The 23,200-nt window shown below is 36.4% G+C and overlaps 1 protein-coding gene across 2 annotated transcripts in view; it reads right to left on the bottom strand.

Moving 5' to 3' along the window:
• Positions 1 to 22,806, bottom strand: part of cacnb4a (calcium channel, voltage-dependent, beta 4a subunit) — a 29,303-nt gene extending 6,497 nt beyond the window's left edge. Inside the window, exons 1-8 of one of the 2 annotated variants that reach the window (XM_052606508.1) lie at positions 22,600 to 22,806; positions 19,952 to 20,035; positions 4,490 to 4,606; positions 3,127 to 3,249; positions 2,908 to 3,035; positions 1,753 to 1,829; positions 1,328 to 1,347; positions 1,080 to 1,160 (exon numbers count right to left, since the gene is read on the bottom strand). In XM_052606508.1, coding sequence (XP_052462468.1) covers positions 1,080 to 1,160; positions 1,328 to 1,347; positions 1,753 to 1,829; positions 2,908 to 3,035; positions 3,127 to 3,249; positions 4,490 to 4,606; positions 19,952 to 20,035; positions 22,600 to 22,662 — 693 coding nt within the window. In that variant the 5' untranslated portion in view covers positions 22,663 to 22,806. Of the gene's footprint in view, positions 1 to 1,079; positions 1,161 to 1,327; positions 1,348 to 1,752; positions 1,830 to 2,907; positions 3,036 to 3,126; positions 3,250 to 4,489; positions 4,607 to 12,910; positions 13,229 to 19,951; positions 20,036 to 22,599 lie in introns of those variants that run through there. The other variant, XM_052606509.1, reaches the window with a different exon arrangement.
• Between the last annotated feature and the right edge of the window lie 394 nt (positions 22,807 to 23,200).

The raw sequence follows: 23,200 nt of genomic DNA, 5'->3' as shown, positions 1-23,200 counted from the left end.
TTTAATATGTAGGTGAGTTTGTTTCTTCATCAGAACAGAATTGGAAAAATGTAGCATTACCTCACTTACTCACCAACGGATCTTCTGCAGTGAATGGGTGCCGCCAGAATGAGAGTCCAAAACAGCTGAAAAAAAACCATCATAATATTCGACAAGTAATCCACATCACTCCAGTCTGTCAGTAAACGTCTTGAAGTAAAAAAAAAAGCTGCATGTTTGTAAGAAACAAATCCATCAATAATGCGCACAAAATCATAATAACGCTTCCTCCTGTTGTCCTCTCACATCAAAATCCACAGATATATTTTTAAAAAACTGTTTTGGACTCTGCATTCTGTGATTGATCTGTGCCTATTTCTCACTTGATTCAGACAAGACAATAATATTAGAGATAGAGAACTCATATTTTAGCTGTAAGCAATACTGAGAAGAAACAAAATGGATCTTGGTGGATTTGTGGATTACAAACATGCAGATGTTCGCTTAACAAGACATTAATTGATGGACTAGAGTTAGTAGGATTACTTGTGGATTTTTGTGATGCTTTTATTCTGACGGCACCCATTCACCGCAGAGGATCCACTGGTAAGCAAGTGATGTAATGCTTCCAAATCTGTTCTGATGAAGAAACAAACTCATCTTGGGAGAACTAATCTTTCAAATCATTTTTGTAACAAAGCAGAGCAGATAACATACCGTATATTCTTGAATAATAAGCTGAAATGTTTAAAAAGAGCTGTTTATCTTTCACAAATCATTCATGATGTACGCTCCAAGATGTATGACTAGAGATTTAGTCTAATATTGAGATGGTTCATGCTAACACACTTGTCAAGCTGATTTCAGGGATGGTTGTTATGTTTTTTTCCCTCTCAGTTTCTAATTTGAAACCATGCTCCATTTTTGAGACTGGCATGTTGTACCCAGAAGGTTGTTGCCTTGGCAACTCTGCTTGGAGATGATGACTGCTATTCAGTGACAAACCGACATCCCCTCTCGCTTGCTTCTTAACAAGTGATGCCCTGGTTACCATGTCTAAATATATACATGCATACACCATAGGGATTGGGGAGGCCTACCTCATACCCCTTAAGTGATGGTCCAACTAAGACCACCGGCCTCATGGAGGGGACCACATCGTATGGAGGAATGTGCTCGTTCTGCAATATAACAGAGATTTAGACGTGGAACAATATGCTGTTTATTTCAATAGCCCCATACTGATTACTGCATGAACACAGCAATAGCTCGAAACAGCAGTTTATTACAATAGTAGGACTATTACGTATAATTGATAGAACTTACAAATAAAATACAGTTAACTCACCACTTTCTGTTTCTGTTTACCTGAAAAAGAGGAGTTTTAAAAAGTAGATTTAAACAAGCCACAAAACAATACATCAAAATCAGGTGCATCTTTTCTCTATTTAAAATATTTTAAAAAATCTAAATGTTTCAGTGCATAGCATTAGGCCTGTATGTTTTTTATATTATACTAAATGTCACTGGGCAACCCAGCTTCTACATATTGTGTATCTCAGCCAAATTTGTTTTGTGTTAAGGGGTATTAACAATTTTGACACTTCATATCTTGCAATAACAGCCTTAAAAAGGACAGACAAGTTTTTCTCTCAGTTGCTACTGGAAAATATCCATCTATTCATTCCTTAATTTCAGATACATTCTATAAAACCAGTCTATAAGTCAGAAGTGAACTGGAACCCTTCACTGAGTCTGAAGACTGAAGCTGACCTGCAGAAGCAGGGTTGGGCTTGAAGGTGCCTGAAACCACCTCACCCAGGCTGGAAGAGGAGTTCCCACTGGACTTCCTATAGGAATAAAGAACAGGGAAAGGTGTTAATTAAGGATATACATTTACTTGGTAGCACTTTATTTTACAGTCCTGTTCCTCATGTACATACTATGTACTTATTATAGTTATTACAATAACTATGTAATATCTAGGTACTAACCCTGAACCTACCCCTAAACCTAACCCTACCCCATTGTAGTTACCTTGTATTACCAGAAATTTCTTAGATAAATACACTGTAAGAACACTATAAGTACATGTTAGTACACGTACTGTAAAATAAAGTGCAACCATTTACTTTAACATATACATGTACATATATATATACTGCCTAAAAGATAAAAAAAGCTTTCAAAACTAAAATATGAGCTCATCACATTGCATGTCTAATTGGAATCCAGTTATGTTCTCAAAAATAAATAATTTGTACTTAATGTTTTTAAATTCATTTTGCATTAAATACTTTGGCAGTAAGATCAAGTTGGACATTTTTTATGTAATTTTGTGTCAACATTTGGACAGCCTGAGGTGAGACAAAGATGTTAGGAGCTAGATAATGCTATAATGTCAACACTCTATTCATCTTTGTTATTGTATTTAAGGTAAATAATAAGTAAATGTATTGAATGATGCATTTGAAATCACTATTTTAGACATACTACGTTTTTCCTTTAAGGAAAGAACAGAAAAGTGCAAATGTCTTTGTCCTTTAAACCCAAACATTTCATTTGAGAGAGTGGTGAGGTATGACTGCTGTGTGACTCAACACTGCTGATCACTTCTGTTTAGAAAGAACGCAGTATCTCATTCAAAGCATTCGTGTGTCATTTCTCTTTCACTTAACACCTACGTACAACTATGACCGATCATGCTCAGTATTTAAAAGGACATTACTCCAATTACATAATAAGCTGTCTCATGAATAAATACCCATCCAGTGTTCTACATATAACAAATGCTACAACGAACAATGAGGTATTTGTAATCATTCTGAAGTTTAGTTTTTTACATTTGAACAGTAGTCTTCAAAACTGTTTACGGTTCAGTGTTCACTCATTCCTTATATATTCCCCTTGTAAGGCAGTCAGTTTTACCCATGGAAGCGGCCCCTTTTTTGCTCCTGCTGTAAGCGAATGTTCTCTAGTTTTAAGGGACTGGGGATGAAACCGATATCACAACCTTCCTTCACCAGTCGCCCAATCCACCAGTCATTGTTGTACTTCTGTGGAAATACGCAGAGGACAAAGAAATGTGTTTAAAGTTATAAATAGATACAGCTAGACAGGCTCTCATTAAATAAATGACCTCTTCACCTCCTTGATATGAAGGAAGTCTTTAACATCAAAGGAAATGGCAGTGCCGGAGACAGGAACATCCTCATCCAGGGCACCACAGTAGCTGACATTTGTCTTCACGGCAAAGGCCACTGCTTTGGCCTGAGACAGATTTAAACACATATAGATTAATAGTAAATCAGTGCAGTTTTAATTACCATTTGTGCTTGAGCAACCTAATAAATAGAAACTAATTACCTCTAAGGGTGTGTTCACAATTTTTATGTTTAGTTCGATCAAAACGAACTCTGGTGCAACTGCTCTGTTAATGTGGTTCATTTAAGTAATTGTGAATGCTGCAATCCGAACCCTGGTGGGCACCAAACAAGCCAAGCCATTCCAAACAAACTCTCGTGCAGTTCAAATGAAATATGAATGCAACACTGGCCAAATACTGTCCCTCTAATAAAAAGATGGGAAGCTATGTGACATGATTTGATGACGTGGATGAGCGGTGTATTTAAAACAAAATGAGCAGAGGGCAAGCATGGAGCAATGAGGAGGTAAGGTGCCTTTTATGAGCTCTATGTGAGTTTGCAGGTGGTGAAAATTAAAATCATAAGTACACGCACCAATAAGTGGTACTAGGCATTAGGTGTGTTGGACTTTAAGCAGCACTGAGCAGACTGATCGGTGAATGGGAACTAGGGTGGGGCGGTGCCCACCAAATTGGCAATGGACAATGTCTACTGTGAAACTTTGTGATGGACGATGACATCAGGGGTGGGGTTAGGGGTGTGACACAAATAACGCGTTTTACGTTGCCGCTAAAAGGTTACCCGCTTGGTAGCAGTGGCCTTTTGCATTATGATCATAAAAGTTCACTTACCACATACACAGAGTAAGAAGAAATATCTGATAGGACGATGGTGAATGATTTGCAGATCCTGAGCACTAATCTTGTCAAATGTGTGGTAAGTACTGCAGCTCATAGTATAGAGTCCTTGTAATCGTGAGTCTTACGGGGGGTGGGGGTGTTATTTGAATCACGATGTCAGGTTAACATCGTGATGTCTGTCAGCCATTGGCGATGGACGATGGCATCATCTATAGGCCCAGCCCTATTAGGTACTTTGATGTGATACACGAAATATACATCATTCAATCAGGTTGTGAACGTATCAGTATGGCTTTAGGTTCTGTATCTTTAGGTTCGCTGTCAAAAATGTGTGAACGCTTAGGACCAAATGTATAGTTTTCTTTTTTGGTCCGGACCGAACAAACTAAGAGAACTGAACTACAAGTGTGAACGCTCCCTAAAATAGTTTCTACAATTTGCTGTTTTAAAAATTGAGAAAAAACATAGGTACAGTACAGGTAGCTCTGGCTAAGACAGTCTGACCTTTGCCCTCTCCAGCTGAACGGTGGCTTGCTGTTCTTTCTCCTGCCGGCCGCTCTGCTCCTCATCCAGAGAGACATCTGAGTCGGACGGTCTGCTAGTATAAGAATCGGCGGAACCCTGCACACACATTGTGAATTCTTATCAAATTATTGCCATTTACACAAAGGCACACTTAAAAAGTGTAATTAAAGCGAACGTGAAAGATGTAAAACAATCACAAGAACCCTAAAATATATATTATGCATGATTTACAGTGGGTGTGTGCTACACCACACAAAGAATGAGTGGGAGGAATAACTTTTACTTCTGCTTGTACATAATGACACAAATTTGTATTACGCACATATTACGTAATTATATTATTTTATGTAAATGTATTAATTGCAGTGCATCAAGCAGAAGCTAATAAAGATAATCTTTCATGTTAAAGGTTTTGAAAAAATGTTACGTAAACCCTAACAGCTGTAATAGCTACGTTATATTAAAAGCAAAAAGACGAAGATTAAGACAAAGGTTTATAAAGTCTTTGATCCAACACACAGAGTAGCATAAACATAGACAAGACCGGACACACTAGAACTATGGATAATAAACTACACACCTGAACAAAATGACACAACTCAATGAGGGGGAACGGTGCAAAAGAAAACAAAGTTTAAACTGAATGACATGAGGCAACAGCACAGACAGCATTAAAATAGAGGCAGCAGTAATAGTGAAATGACACATTATCAAGGAGAATGTAGCAAACATAAATAGATTTTTGGGCTTGGGAGAATAAATGTTGGTTAAATCTAAAAGGGCATCACTGTATCACTGCTATATTTCTTCAGTCACAGAATAAAAAGACAATTTCTGATTTTTAAAGTAAGTGCTTTAATTATACACTGTTCAAAAGTTTCGGCTGGAAGAAATATATAATGTCACAAAAGATTTATATTTCAAATAAATATTATTTTGATCTGTTTTCAATAATAATTTTTTTCTTTAGCGCCAAATCAGAATTATTTAATGTGACATTCAGCCATTCAGCACTACATACACTATAAAATAAATTATTAACACAATATTACTGTTTTACTGGTAAGCATAAGAGACATCTTCCAAAACTTTCAGTCCACAAACAAATATATAAAACCATAAATGATACAGATAAAATACTAGAAATCCACCATAACTTGCAGCTTGAATTCTGAGGAACCTGAAACTATGAATACAGAGATGTCTAATGCTGACTTCACAGTGTTTCTAAAGCTGAGAAATGCAGCTGACTGAACATGTGCAGGTGTTGATGAACAGGCTGATGGAAGCATTGAAGGAATCAAGCAAAGACAAAATGACTGAAGCTGACAGCCTCAAATCAGAGCTATGGATGCCTCGGTTAAAAATATTATAGAGAATGAAAAAGAGAGAGCGAATGGATCAAAAGTTCCATAAGAAAGACAAATCCCAAAGAGATCTCTTTAAAGAGCCACACAGATGGGAAATCAAAAATTACCTTTATTACAGTGTATGATGTAGCTGTCCATCAGTGTAAACAATGTGCAAAGTAATTAAAGGGTTAGTTCGCCCAAAAATTATGTCATTAATAACTCACCCTTATGCTGTTCCAAACATGTAAGACCTCCTTTTATCTTCGGAACACAGTTTAAGATATTTTAGATTTAGTCCGAGAGCTCTCAGTCCCTCCATTGAAGCCGTGTGTATGGTACACTGTCCATGTCCAGAAAGGTAAGAAAAACATCATCAAAGTACTCCATGTGACATCAGAGGGTCCGTTGGAATTTTTTGAAGCATCGAAAATACATTTTGGTCCAAAAATAGCAAAAACGACAACTTTATTCAGCATTGTCTTCTCTTCCGTGTCTGTGTGAGAGAGAGTTCAAATCAAAGCAGTCTGGATATCCGGTTTACGAACGATTCATTCAGTTCACCAAATCGAACTGAATCATTTTAAACGGTTCGCATCTCTAATACGCATTAATCCACAAATGACTTAAGATGTTAACTTTTAGAAGATAAAAGGAGGTCTTACATGTTTGGAACAGCATATGGGTGAGTTATTAATGACATAATTTTCATTTTTGGGCGAACTAACCCTTTGAACCAAAAAGTACACGATTTATAAAGTTATTGGCTTCTAAAGTAAGGAGTCGACTGAATCGCTGAAAAGAGTCGTTATAGATTTCAAACCTTTTGCCCATCTCTATGTACGTCACTAGGAGCACTTTGCATAATAATCTCCGCCTACCGTCTTGGGAGAAACGGAACTCTGACCTGCCCCACCCCCCACACAGACGCTCTGGTTGGTGTCATAGCATCATGTCGAGGAGACAGTGTGTTTTTAATTGTAAAGGCAAGTTTGTTTTATTTTCACTGGCAAAGAATGAAAATCAGAAGAACCAATGGCTAAAATTCACCTTTACCACAATACCAGAGCAGTACAACAAATCCCTTTTGTTGTGTTCACAACATTTCACTGATGACTCGGTGAGTACAGCGATATTTTCAAAGCGTTTGGTCATAAAAAAGGGTTCATTACCCTCATGCGTATGTATACACTTCCTTTCAAAAGTTTGGGGTCCGTAATATTTAAAAAAAAATGTTTTCTCTTGTCCTCACCAAGACCGCATTTACTTGATTAAAACTGTATTATCAGTAATACTGTGAAATATTATTAAAATGTAAAATAAATATTTTCTATTTTACTATATTTTCTAAATTGATGGAAAGGCAGTTTCACATTATCCAAATCATTTATAGGCTGGTTTGGTGATTCTTATTAATGTTGAGAACTGTTGTGCTGCTTAATATTTTTGTAGAAACAGTGAGATTTTTTTCAGGCTTCTTTGATAAATAGAAAGTTCAATAGGAAAATAATTTATTAAAAATAAATTATACTAAAATGTATATATGCATTTGAAGATGCTGCAGCTAAATCTCTCTCACAAAAGGTCCAAGGTTAGGTTTATTCCTACAGCCACTATATTTATTTTATGAGTGGTCTATCTGATCTGGTCCTGTCTTGCAGAAGAAAGGTTGAACAGATTGCAATTCCATTTTGTGCTGCTAGCACAGAAAATAAAAGACATTTAATCTTCTATACTGGCAAAAAAATCAAAGAACCTTAATATTAAACAAGGGACCCAAAGACAGATAAAGGGCTGAAGGAAGAACAAAGACAGTTCAGTGAAACCCAGATGCCAACACACAAGCACACAAACGGCACGCGCCTGATCAGAGAATCTGACTCTATTCGTGGCATCTCCTCAAAGGTACACTGAGACACTCATCGTGTCTTACTGTATATCATCACTTTGGCAAGCTCACGGTTATTCACTTTTGCCATGAAAGATGTCTCTAGCACTGTGGGAGATGAAGCAAGTGGATGAAAGGTGCACAAGATGTGTCATTCTTTTTTTAAGCAACTTAGCAACTAAGGATGAAGCAATTGTTGTAAATGGTTGCTGCTAAAAGGCCAGTTTCGACCAACTCAGAATTGGTTCTGATCTACATACCTAGTGGACTAGCATAACCAGCAGTATCTCTAGATCTCCATCTCTGTTCACTTGATGACTAGACATCATTAGACACTTAAGTTTTTAAGCTCACAACCCTGGCAAGCACAATGCCCTCACACTACAACATGGACCTCCACGGCCAGGGAAGTCATGTGACCAGTGTTACATAAGGTGATGTGCACTGAGGCTAGTCAAGTGACAGGAGCTGCATCTGCTCTCGATGACATCAAAGCCCCTGTGATTCATCCTCGCCACACCTCTTTCCATCTTCTCATTCTCCAGCACTCATTAGGACCACTGGACCATCAAACTATTGTAACTAATCTTTAAACTGAGCTGATGCACAATGACTTTTATGAGTCAACAAACACTCATGTATTATGGCCCATCATTACATATGTATGTGTTTCTGTATTATCTACTCAAGTGGATCTCTAATGGTCACGACAGTCTAATCTAAAAAAACAAAAAACAAAACAAAACAATGCTACTGTAAATGCAAATATGATGCAACTGATCATATAAACATGCATATGGCAAAAAGTAAAGCTTTGTTTCTTGTGAAATATTTAGAAGAATGTCGGCATCCAAATAGTTTCTGCTCCCATTTGGATACAATGCTGGTATCCAAATGATTTTGGGCATTTACAGAATCTGCAGTCAGGCAATCACTTCCCTTTGGAAAACATTACACTCTGTGGCCAGCTGGTTTGCTTCCTCTGTGCTGCAGACTCAGCGATACTGATGGTTGGATGGAGAGAGATAGCAGGGGCATGATGGGGAACATTTCCCCAGCAGATGATTGCACAGTTCCTCTTTCTCAGGCTGCCAGCACACTTCAAACTGAGGTCAAATATTTCATTTTCAAGCAATGAATGGTTCAACTGGTAAATGGTTATCGTTCTACATATAGTCTTGTGTAAATTATTCATTTAAAAAATATTAAAATATTTGATTAACTATTGAATTTGAAATGCATTTTCAATATTTCAAATAATCTTTGAATATTGTGAAAGTGTCACCATATTTGCCATATCATGTTTGACATGACACATAGATGAGAGGGTCATAAATACATTCATCTACCTTTAATCCCATTGGAGAACTTCCCAGAAAGGACTACTGATTAAACTTTATGAATTGTGTGATGCTGAGTCAAATTAAAATATTCAGTACATGCACTTTACAAGATAAATTAGATTTTTTCCCCCATGTATTCTACATGTGTCTGATTTCTAGGAAGTTGCACTAACATAAGCTCTTCTTCACTGGTTTCTTATACAGATATTTATACTTACTCGTTCAAACAGATGAAGACTGTAGATTAACTTGGGAATGTAATATTTAAATAATTATACTTCCCATAACAAAGCTGAAAATGTATACTGATCTCAAACTTGTTACATCAGAATGAAACAAATCAATTTCTTTCAAACAGGCTTTCAGATACACACATGCTTTAGGAGGAGATAAAAAACACCTTAATATGGAAATGTCCGGAGACACATTAGAATATCTTACTCAAGCACTCAGTTTAGCATGAATGCCCACGGAAATTATTTCTGTGCCTCGACTATCACAACCTACTTAGCAGCAAGACAGTTTTATAAATGATCCAACTGATGTTTATTTATCACCACATAGCAAAATCTATTAACCTTTCAACTTCAGAAGGAGCCATGAATAAAACATAACAAGAAAAAGAAAAAGAGAAGGAAAACTATCTATAATATATTAATACTTCCCCAATTATATTTATTTAAAGGGGCCATTTCATATTTATTTTTTCCCCTAAAAAACCCCCACCATTTCTACATCTCGGTTACAATTGATTTTCTCTTCGGATTGTGGAGAGCATTGAGTTCTGCAAGTCAATGTTTACTTATACTCTGTTATCATAACAAAACGTGAAAATTATTTTTTTCATCATATGAATCCTGCATATATATGCTGTTTATTCACACACACACACACACACACACACACAATACAAACAGAGAATTATAATGGATTAGAATACTGTATTTAAGAATCCCTTTTAAGAAAGATTTAAGCTAACATCTGGAGACAATTTTGTCCCCAAATGAAAGTATATAGACAAGTAAACCCCCCCCACACAATGGCTGAACCACATGCAGCTTTCATGTACTCTGCCTCAGTACATACACCATTATCTAACCACTTCAAGTGTGTAGGCTTGGGTTTGTCAAGCCACACATTCCGCTTATCTTTTTAGCTTAGACTGCACGCCATGAACATTTGCCTGTGATGCCAGTGAGTCTTAGAGCATTTGGGACCTTCAAAGTCCACTATGCTGGCAGATCCTTGCACTGTATTTCTTTCAAAACAAGAGCAGATAAATCAGTCAGTGAAAAAGCATCCTCCTGTGAGCAGATATGCAGATGAATCATGAGGGCTAAGGACTAATGCAGGCAAGAGCAGTGGTTAATTACAGATAAATCTCTCCACAACACAGCATGAGATCACTACCATTTAGGGTCACATCTGATGAAAGCAAATACTAAAGAGATGACGATGAAAGCTTTGTGTTAGTACTTTTAAAATCTGACTAAACTGATCTTTAAATCAGTTGCTTTCAACTGGTGGGCTGCAATCCAAAATTGGAATTGAGTCCTTGAACTGTTAGCTTGAAAACAGCATGTTAGTGAATTGCTCTGTCTGATTTGTGAACTGGTTGCAAACTTCAAAGAATCACTTACAGATGCAGTCATTACTAGTTCTAGATTGACAGGAAATTCATTTTCATTTTGAGGAAAACTTATGCTTTGACTGTTCTAATTTAGTCCAATTTAGTTAACAATTCCCTGAAAATAAATAGTTGAAAAGAACAATCACTATCATCCATTCTTCTCAAAAACTTTTACCTTAAAACTATACTGAAAAACAGTAGCATTGAAATGGTTGCTTGAAACTTATGCAGTTTCTTATTTTAGAAAGCAATTCCAAATATAACAGTGTGGATCTAGTTTGCACAATTAGACTAACAATAGTGGGACACCATCAATGTCATAAATATAAAAAAACTGGATACACTAAAACAATTACACGCAATGAATAGTACCCGCCTTAACCCTCCATTACTTTTAATATTCATATGCTGTAATGGAAGAGGAGAAAAGAAAGGCAGACACAATTAGACCACACAGCTATATTAAGATCATTAGAGGCCACCAGATCTGAGCTACTTTGTCATTATTTCAGTCTTACGACATCATTTCCATGATATTTCTGCACCATATAATTCCAGAGAAAATACTTGCTGCGGGGTATTAAATTGTCCTCCAGACAAATTAAACAGCTTCTCAGTATTTCACAGCAGAGAACAGATACTTTGTACCAGACAGATAGACAGTCGGACAGATTTTCTGTTCAATTGTTTTGTGAGGCTGTTAGACAGTCATTGACTGGTTTAAAGGTGAAAACGTACAGTTAATGGTAAACACACAACATATTCATTCCATTTTTTTTGTCACAAGATGACACATAATGAATATATATATACTTTTAAATATCCTTCCTGTTCAAAACTAAACTAAACCCATAGATAATAATTATTTATATAATATTTTATGTTTCTCACTTAGGCTAAATCAAGCGTTTAATTTAGAAAAATGTGATGATGAACGAAAACTAACAAACAAGCAAAAAATGTATGGACATAACGCAGGAGGTGTTGGTCCTAGCATCCACACAATTATGATTTTTTGTCAAGGTTTATGAAAAAAAGACTTGCTTTTGTCAGAGCATCCTTGGTCTAATTAATAATACCAAAATACAAAAAAAAGGCCTTCCTTCAAACCAATTACCATTTCTCAACAGCAAACTTCCAATAATGAAAAGTGCAAAAGTGGTAGAGTGATGATCACCCAAAAATGTATTTTTCCTGTGTCATGTTCTTCCAAAACTCTGTTATTCTGTGAAACATAAAATACATTTTGAGAATTGGGTCAGTGTAAGTCAATAGGCTCCAATGTCTTTTGATTCCCAACATTCTTCAGAATATCTTCTTTTGTGTTCCGCAAAAGAAAGAAAGTCATACAGGTTTGGAAAAGGGTGACATCATTTTAAGTTTGGGTGAATCTTCTGAGGAACATAAATTATATTTTGAGATTTGTTTCAATGCAAGTCAGTGGGCTCCAATGTCGTTTGGTTCTCAGAGTTCTTCAACATATCTTTTCTGTTAAGTAAGGTCATATGGCCCAAAAATAATATTGATTAATTTTCCAGCTCTGACTTTTCCCAGTGGTAACACTGAGTGGTTCGTGATACATGTTAACAAACAAGGCTGCATCACAAAGAGCAACAAATACATCTCTTGTTGTAAAGTGCTGAAATTTGAGACCAGTTAAAATAAGGAAACTGGCCTTGATGTTTGGTTGTAACCAGTACTGCTACTTCCATGGGACTCGTTTATATCTGATCTAATAATGCTAATTAAATGAGCCCTCCATTACAAGCAGAAACAAAGTGCCACTTTAAGCAAGCGTTCCTTTTGAGTATAGCTGTAAATCCGACAAAAACAACAATGCATGCAAGCTAAGAGGGTCTAAACCAGCAAGCAGTGTGGCATTATTAGTGACAGCTCAATGATACGGAATAACAGGCTACCACAACAGCTGACTGATGCTCTCCCCCGACTGCCTCTTCCACGATGCGTCTGAGAAACAGAGCGTGGTTTGGAGGAAGAGTGGAGGTGACAGTGAAACAAAACCCATACACATGCACACACGCATAAGGATCCTCTCCCCTCCCCCAAAACACTCACTGGGACCAGTAGCACCATCTACGAGCTGAATTCCTCCAGCCATCCTCAGAGCATTTGTGTGAGCATGCATTCATTGAATAGACCATGAAGATACACATATAGACCCTTACTCACCGCCTCAGAGTCTTCAAATCCATGCAGGTACAAATTGTCGTACATGGAGGTCTGATATTCCCAAGGGTTCACCTTAATGATCAAATGCAAATGTGGGATAAGGAAGCTCCAGTGAGAGTACGTCTAACAGGGCTCTCTTATAATCCCCTTTCCCACAGAAAGACCACCGAAGGAGGATTGTCAAGCAGACGGCAGTCGCCCCTTTCACTCCTGAAGCCAGCGTATTGTATTAATGAGGATGAAGCTTGATCGATCACATAATAGAGAAGTGGGGCTCTCTCGAGAGGCTGCAGAGACCTGGCATTTTATCAAGCTTCCACAAACAGTGCAGGAAAACAGAAGCTGATGACAAAGCAGTGAGTCTGTCTTCTGATTGGCTGAGAGGAGCTCCAGTAAGAAAGAACAAGTGCTCTCTTCTGTTGACTGTTAAAGGAGGAGGAGAAGGGGTCTGCATGGTACTGACAGCATTCCACTCCTTGACCACTGGGTTATCTGCAATTTTTCCTTGCAATTTCAATTTTAGACCATCTTGGATCTCACCTCTTTGCATTTCATCTCTTTCTTTCATCCATGTTCACATATAAACTGAACAATTCATTTCAAAATTCATGCATAAGTTCACGTACACTGTAAAAAGAATAGTGTATGAAAAATGAGAGCTTGACATGATGGTATTGAGCCAGATCATTCTTTACCAGGGGTATCAATACCTCTGCTTGTGTAAATATATGCCCATGAATGTGGAGAAGCTATAAAACACCAGCCGGTCACTGGGACAAGAGTATATAGGAGGTCATTCCACCAGGAGGGAATTGCAGCTATTTTCCATTACCTGTGCATCTTTTAAATATTACAGTTTTAAATTAATTCATCATTGCTCCAACAAAATTCATTATGTCCCTGGACAAACAAAATAAATTGAGACATATTTCCATAGAGATTGATGTAACATTAAAAATGAAAATTTTGAAGGTTGTTTTGCATTTTTAATTCTGCTATTGTGACTATATAATATTTCCCTTGATACTCCAGCTCCTATAAAAAAAATTATAATAAGAAAACCAATCAGGTCTTTTCAAGTAATTACATGGAAATGAACTGACAGTGTTGCTGTTAATTAATCAGGACTCTCTTGAGTATAAAACTCTGGCACACATTGCCCCCTGTAGTTCACAACGCACATCTACAACATGCCTGCTTTTCTACTCGATGAAACAAATTATTGAGTAAAAAATTACTCATCTGACAAAACACTCAACTCTTTAATTTACCCCTACCCCTTTAATAAAATAAACTCACGAAAAGTCCATAGACATCAAAAGAGAACAAGAGCAGTCAATACTTTTCTGCTTCAACTGGATCAACCTACAAGCATATGATGAGATAATAATGCAAAATATATTATTAACAATAATGACATACTGAGAGAATGAGTAGTTTTCATGATATGAAATATTTACACCCTACCAATAAAATAATCTTACTGTTATAGATTATGTTTTGTAAAATATACATGCATAATTCAAATAGTTAGTATGTCACTTTACACGAAATACTCCTTTTAGTTCACCCAAATTTTCTAATTTAATTTGAACCTTTTTTCTTCTTTGATTTACGGTGAATCAGCTATAGGAATAAAATAGCAGATAAAACAAAACAAATGCCTTTTACTGAATAAAGTGTATCTTAATATCCTTATGATTTTTGTTTCATTTTAATGCTTAACTGTTATTTGAATAGCTGTAATAATTCCACAAAAAACCCACTTGCTTTGTTGTGATTGTTGATTATGTGCCTTGTTTCCTGATTCCATTATTTCATTTAGTCAGGAAAATCTCTAAAATCTGATATGTCAACATCTGATCATCAAACCAACAGTCATGCTAATCCGGCCCACTGCACAGGAGGGAAGCAAGAAATAAATGAATTACTAAAGAGTTTAGCCATGTGACCTATAGCAGCAAGATAAATAATTTATACGAGCTCCCAATGATCAGGATTTTTAAATGTGTTATAATAGATTACTACAACAACAGCAACAACTTCCAATGGCTAGAGTTAACAAATCATTTGAAATCTCTCTACATCAAAATAGGGTTGTTTCAGCCATAAATTCATGAAAATTGTTTACATACTTGATTATTACCTGCAGTTTTGTCTTTAACCTTGATCTCAGCAGGTTTTAATCACCCTTGGATTTTTTTCACCACATTTGAGCAGATCTCTAAGACACATACATGTTCAGAAGCAAGACGTTTCCTCTCAGCACTACCTTATGCTCTATAATAAGCTTTTACATACATCAGGAGATGCATAGATTTATTTCCCTAAGAATTTGGAAGTATGCTTTAACATCAATAAAAAACACAAACTGTACAAAAAGTCTGAATCTGAGGTTCTCATTAATGATTCTTGGTTCTTTGTTATGATCACACTTACATTTACATTAATTCATTTAGCAGATGCTTTAATCCAAAGAGATTTACAAATGAGGACAGTGGAAGCAATCAAAAACAACAAAAAGAGCAATGATATATAAGTGCTATAACAAGTCTCAGTTAGCTTAACACAGTACATGTAGCAAAGGTTTTTAAATAATATAATAAATAAAAAAGAAAACAGATAGAATAGAAAAAGAATAGAGCAAGCTAGTGTTAGAGGTCTTATATATACATATATATATATATATATATATATATATATATATATATATATATATATATATATATATATATATATATATACATACATACATACATACACACACACACACACACACACACACACAGACACACACACACACACATAATTGCATAATAAACTAAAAGAAAATAGAATTAGATTTTTTTTTTAAGAATAGAATTAGAATAGTGAGTGCTAAAGTTAGAGAGTCAAATAAAGATGGAAGAGATGGGTTTTAAGCTGATTCTTAAGAGTTGGCCAAGGACTTGGATTGAGTTGGGGAGGTCATTCCACCAGGAGGGAACATTTAATTTAAGAGTCCGTAAAAGTGCGTTTGTGCTTCTTTAGGATGGCACAATAAAGTGACATTTACTTGGAGAACGCAAGCTTCTAGAGGGCATATACGTCGGAAGTAATACATTTAGGTAAATGGGTGCAGAGCCAGTGGTAGTTTTGTAGGCAAACATCAATGCCTTGAATTTTATGCGAGCAGCTATTGGTAGCCAGGGCAAATTGATAAACAGATGTGTGACGTGTATTCTTTTTGGCTCATTAAAGTTCTGGATTAATTGTAAAGGTGTGATAGAACTGGCTGGAAGACCTGACAAAAGAGCATTGCAATAGTCCAGCTTGGACAGAACAAGAGCTGGAACAAGGAGTTGTGCAGCATGTTTCAAAAGAAAGGGTCTGATCTTCTTGATGTTGAATAAAGCAGGATCAGACAGTTTTAGCAAATTTGGTCTGAGAAAATCGGCTGGTCATCAATCATAACTCCAAGGCTTCTGTCTGTTTTTGAATGAGTTATGGTTGATGTGCCTAACTTGATGGTGAAATTGTGATGAAACGATGGGTTTGCTGGAACCACAAGCAGTTCTGTCTTGGCAAGGTTAAGTTGAAGGTGATGGTCCATCATCCTGCAATTGTCTGTTAGACAACCTGAGATGCAAGTAGCTACCGTCGGGTCATCAGGATGGAATGAGAGGTAGAGTTGAGTGTCATCAGCATAGCAGTGGTATGAAAAGCCATGTTTCTGAATGATAGAATCTAATGATGCCATGTAGACAGAGAAGAGAAGGGTCCAAGAACTGAGCCCTGAGGCACCCCAGTAGTTAGATGCTGAGACTTGGACAGCTCACCTCTCCAAGATACTTTGAAGGACCTATCTTATAGGTAAGACTCAAACCACTGAAGTGTGGTTCCTGAGATGCCCTTTGCCAGTAGGGTTGATAGGAGGATCTGGTGGTTAACCATGTCAAAAGCAGCGGACAGATCAAGCAGGATAAGTACTGAAGATTTGGATTCCGCGCTTGCCAGTCTTACTGTGCGTTCACACCGCCCGCGTCGAGAGCGTCATTAATCACTCTTGCCACTCTGCTCACGACTCTGCAGAAAGATTCGTGAGCTCTCAGACGCTCTGACGTAGATCGAATGCTTATTTTGTATTTAAAGTGGCCGCAAAGCAAACAAGCTTGTTGATCTCGTTCAGACTAACCACAAGGAGGGTAACGTTATGTTAACTTCATTAAATATTTTTGTGGACGAAATATTAAGATCCTTTACTTAAAATGAACAATCTCAGACACCTTGGTCCACGTATTACTTTTAATGAATTTTTTATGTCCCTGTACGCAAACAGGGACACATCATAGATTATTGCAAACGTGAAACAGCAATAATAAAGCTATCCTCCATTGTGCTTGGGAACTAATGTGGTCGGAGCTGCGTTCTCTGGAATCCTCTCAAGCAGTGGACTTTTACTTTCCGATTGGTTGCTGCCCAAACGCGTCAAAGCTCATTACCATAAAGTTGCCTTGATTTCAACTCTTCTTGACGCTCTCAACGGCCAAGTCGTGCCGCGCCGCTACTCGCCGCTGCTCGACGCCGGCTTACATTGAAAATGAATGACTTCCGGCCACTTTGACGCTCTCGATGCCGGCGGTGTGAACGCACAGTTAGGGCTTCAACAACTGAGAGCAAGGCAGTCTCAGTTGAATGTCTACTTCTGAAGCCAGATTGGTTGCTGTCAAGGAGGTTGTCCTGTGTGAGAAATGCAGAGACTTGGTTGAAGACAGATCGTTCAAGTGTTTTACAATTTTAAAAATATATACATATGCAAACTTTATAAAGTAGGGTATCCTCAATGACGGGTCTTATTTGTGAAACCACCTCAACTGTATGTCCAGAAATAGAGTGTCCTGGAAGTCAGTCAAAGAGCTGAATTCCCAAGGTTCTTTGGGGACCTAGATTCTGTAATCATTTGCAGATAGACTGCAGCATACGCTGCACACATAAGGTGATTGAATATACCAAAATGTTAAAGCTGTTTCTTCATTACAGTTCTAATGAAATTGCAACTAACCGTTCATTCATTAAAAATATGGAAAAAGATAAGAAATTATAGAAATACTAAAAAGAGTTGATTACTAGTTATATATATATATATATATATATATATATATATATATATATATATATATATATATATATATATATATATATATATATATATATATATATATATATATATATATATATTTGGAGCATAAAAATAAATTGCCATTTTTTTCTGGAAAAATAAATGTAAAAATTCATCCAGCATACAGTAAATACTTGTTCATTTGTTAAGTTACCCTACCATATACCGTAAAATATATACAATATATTTTAAGACAACTAAATTAATTGCAAAATCCTAAAAAAAAAGAAAAAAAAGAGCAAACCATTTCCATATTTTATGGAAAAAATTTTTTTTTAAATTGTGTACATTTTGACTTAATAAAGTAATAATTCATCTGAAAAGAGGCATTAGCCGTGCAAATAAATTATATTTATTTATTTTTAAAGATGTTTCTTCTTATAAATAAATAAATCTAAAATATAAATCAGTACCAAAATGCCATCATATAGTACTTGAAACATCGCTGTCAAATGTAAAAACAACTTCTACAGTAAATGCTGTTTGGTCACATAGAAATAAAGGCTTACTTCTGTCCACATTATGATTTAATACAACGCTTTTGCCTTACAACAGCACAGACTCTGCAGGGAATAGTATAGTGCTCAAACATGTGAACAAGGTTAGATTCAGGGACAGCTAGAAATGTCACATTGCAGGCATCAAGGTCATTGATTTCCCCTGGGATAATTTCTTCTGGGCAAACTCAAATATCTAGATGTATCTGACAACTAGGATTACATCATATTTCCATTAGGAAAATGGACTCTATGATTTCATATTGCATGTGCTGAAAGAATATTTACAGGCTTGATTTCATTTTGACTCCAAATCTTTTTTTTGAGATGTTATCAGCTCTATTTAAATAAATATCAAATAAGTTCAGTTGGAGAGGTAGCCATGAGCAATTCATATTCATCTGATGACAGCGAGAATTCGTCTGTTGCTTGGAAACGAAATGACCTGTTCAAAAAGCTGCACAAGAGTATAATTCTTTGAAAATCACACTAAATATATACAGTGGGTATAGAAAAGAATCACCTCCCTTTACAATAATCAGATTTGTTGCTTTGCAGTCTGAAATGAAGACGGACAAAGTTTTTTGTTTTATCCATATGCATTTACTCAGTGCAACTTATAACATCCAAGTAAAAGATATAACACAAACATGCCAGAAAAAATAAAAACCAAAAAAACAGAATCGCTGAGTTGGAAAAAAGGATCACTCCCTCCTAAAAATGACCTGTTAACCTTTAATGGCACACAAAGCCATTTGACTTCAGCTGTGGTCATTCTGATTAGCTCAGCATGAAAAGAGCTTTCCTCTAACATGTCAGTCCTTGGTAGTGCAACTGAAGCAAACAATCAACTATGGGTTGCGAGGCACTGTCAAAAGATTCTCTGGGATAAAATTGTGGACAGGCACAAGTCAGGAGCTTGATACACTTTTTTTTATAAATACTTTATCAAAGCCTAGAAGCACAGTGTATTCTATTATGAAATAGTTTCCACTGCAGTACTACATATAATGTGATTCAACATGTGACACGTTTTGAACATATGAATCATGATGCAAAGATTCAAATGAGTCATCTGCAATGAGTAACAACTCTCCAAGTGGGAGCAGGTTGTATTCATTGGCAGATTTGACAGAAATATGTATTATGGATAAATGCGAAATCGTTGGCTTCTATAAAAAATATTACATAACCCAGTTTTGTACATGGAAAGTGGATAGTCAATTATCCACTGAGAATATTAGTCACTTTTCAAAACTCTTTAAAAAGGGTACCCTTGAAATGTCTCGAACTAAATAGTTCAATTCATTGCAAAACAAAAGCAAGTGTGAGAGTGTGAGAGCCATATAACAAAAGACATTATATTTCCATAATCTCCCCTCTCACCTGGCGAAGGATGAAGCTGGTTGATGTTGTACTGCCGTCGGATCTCTTAAGTCGACTGCGCCGCGAGTAGGTGCCTCTGTTCACCTATGGCAAAAGAACAAGATATTAATCTATTTCTCTTCTACCGGCAGAACAAAGACACTTTCATACACACACAAACACCCACATAGCCCACCGCAACACTGTCAGAGGGATCTCAATGGGCTTAGTTAGCTATAGAACTTACTGTCAGAGTCAAATGAACTGGCATAGCATTTCAACAAATCATTGCTTGCATTATATGGAAGCATATGGGTAGCAATATTCAATTTGGGATGTAATATGCAAAATGACAATGCAATATGTAAAATGACAATGCATTTCTGTATTGACATTTACATTTTCCAATACATTTGTGCAACATTTGGTACAAAATGAAAATGAAAATTAAATTACATAATTTTCATTTGCCATTTCATACACCAGTTTTGATATGTAAAATGAATACAAATTTTAACACTTTATAATTTGCAAAATTAACATGAAAATGTATTACAGAAATGATTAGATATGTATGACACGTTCAAGCAAAAACTGTGGCAAAATGATCATTTAAATGCTATTTTTCTAAAATGCATTAACACTCTCAGTCAAGACACTTACGATTGCATTTTCATTCAATGTCCCGTGATGAATGTAGCAAAATTCAATGTGCACATTGAAAATGCATTCCGAGCCGATCATGTCTCCGCCTCCTCCCGCTACGTCAATCACTGCGTGAACAAGGCAGGGCTTGCAGAAGGTCAAGAGACTCAAATCTTAATTAGAGGATTCAATTGAGAGAACATGGACAAGACAGTTGGTCCATGTAAGTTTTGATCATTTCGGTTTATGGCTTCAATATTTTATTCGCACTTGTGGGCGGAGCTGAAACGCTGCTTTCATCTGATTGTTCGAATCGCTCCACCTTCAGCTCGGTCTTATCATTCTTTCAGGCAAAATAAGAGTCAGTGCGAGTGAAGCACTGTAATGTCTGAAACCACTGTTCACTGTTAATTAGCATAATATTTGAATCAGATGTAGCTGAGCACATAATTTGTGCTGCTCGGAATGCATTTTCAATGTGCACATTGAATTTTGCTACATTCATTGCAGGACATTGAATGAAAATGCAATCGTTAAGTGTCTTACTGTGAGTGTTAATGCATTTAAGAAAAATAGCATTTAAATGATCATTTTGCCACAGTTTTTGCTTGAACATGTTACACATATCTAATCATTTCTGTAATACATTTTCATTTTAATTTTGCAACTTATGAAGCGTTAAAACTAGTATTCATTTTACATATTAAAACTGGTGTATGAAATGGCAAATGAAAACTATTTAATTTAATTTTCATTTTGCACCAAATGTTGCACAAATGTATTGGAAAATGTAAATGTCAATACAGAAATGCATTGTCATTTTGTCCTGGGTAAAAGCTTGACGGATAAGGAGGGTTTATTGAGATAGATGTCAAGGCGCATCACCACGAAGAAGCTGAACTTTGCAGAGACACATAGACATCAATGCAATGTGTTGAGCAGTCGAAACTGCCCTTCAGTATGGCTGGCTGCAATGCAGTCCTACATCGACCAACTTCTGAGTAGATCATGCGGTTGAAATATATAGCTGGTTGAACTGAACGGATGTTTACAGTAGATTTTTGTGCAAGAAATGCATGGTGAAATGTAAATGTGATGGCCATCTGCTGCATAAAAAGCACTGATGCTTACAAACTGGGTCAGGTCATGTGTCCTTTAGAGGGAAATCAATGAGAACATGAATTATTTAGCAGCCTAATTAAAGAGCAATAGATCAAACTGACATCCATTCATTTTTAGCACATTCTGGATTTACACCTTTGGTATTAATGATCCTTTTAATTGTATAGTTAGCCTGTGTGGAGTAAAGTTCACCCCAAAAAGAACATTTTCTCTTTATTTACTCACCTATATGACTTTCTTGCTTCAGCAGAACACAAAAGGAAGTGACCGACTCACCATTTACTAACACTGTTTTGTAAAAAATACAATGAGAGTAAATGGTAGGCTGTCAGTCCCTAACATCTTTTTACACGGCAAGAAAAAAGTAATTTGAGTTTGGAACATCATCAGGGTGAGCAAATTTTTGTTCAGGTGTATTGTTCATTTAAACTATTATTCCACATAATGCATAGGTTTAAAATATAAAACACAAAACACACGAATGTTACCGGGACTCTTCCACAGATTCTTGACTACTTACTATGTTAATAACTATTTTTTTTTTATACATTGTAACATGTTATTCCTTCATGTACCTTAGAGAACCATCCAAATACAGTATATGAAAATTCCATCTGTAGCAACAATAAATGTAACAATATTATATACATATATATATATATATAATCTTCAACATATGACACCTTTTAAACATATGGGAATATTCAAATAGGCTATTCAAATGAGTCATTTACTGTGAGTAAAAAACCCTTCAAACAGGAACATTTTGTCATTGTTGGCAGATTTGAAAGAAATATGAGTATTATGGATCAGTTTAAAGTCGTTTGACCCTATACACACAAACACAACTGTGTGTTTGGTGCAGCTTCCCATCGCATTATCGCCTTCTCCCGCGTTCCTACCTGAAAAATGGGCTTCTGAACCCCGTCGCCTATCCCGTGTCGGGTGTAGATGTGACGGGACATTTCTGCGAGTTCATCGGTCCACGGAGGTGGCTGCCTCTCGGTCCCGGTCCACTGGCTCGGCGGAGGAGGATACTGAAGTGTTTGCTCCAGTTTCGCTGTGGTGTCCGCGGTCCGAAGACGAGGTTTGTGCGCGCTCGTCAGCGAGTGCTGTAGTGTATAGACGCAGCGCGCGCGGTCACCACTAGAGCAGCATCACGAGCTACTGTACAGTGAAGCAGCTCAACAGAGGTCATGAAAGACACATTTTCATATCGAACTGTTTGGTGTTTAAAAAATGGCTTAATTAATTTTAAAGCAATCAAAAGTGTCCATTTTGTGAAATGGTTTATTCAACAATAAAATAATAATTAATAAGTTAATACACGAGGTGCTAGGAAGATTTTCAAAACCTTCTCACTTGCCATCTAACGTTATGTAATTTAAGACAAAAAATAAAATAAAATAAAATAAAAAATAAAACAAAACAAAATGTAATTAGTTGACTGTATACCATAAAAAAATGTCTTAATATGATTACTGTAAGATCAAATGTTTAAGG

This window comes from Carassius gibelio, chromosome A9, assembly GCF_023724105.1.
Source record: "Carassius gibelio isolate Cgi1373 ecotype wild population from Czech Republic chromosome A9, carGib1.2-hapl.c, whole genome shotgun sequence".
Lineage (NCBI taxonomy): Eukaryota > Metazoa > Chordata > Actinopteri > Cypriniformes > Cyprinidae > Carassius > Carassius gibelio.
This window is presented reverse-complemented; position numbering and strand designations above follow the sequence as displayed.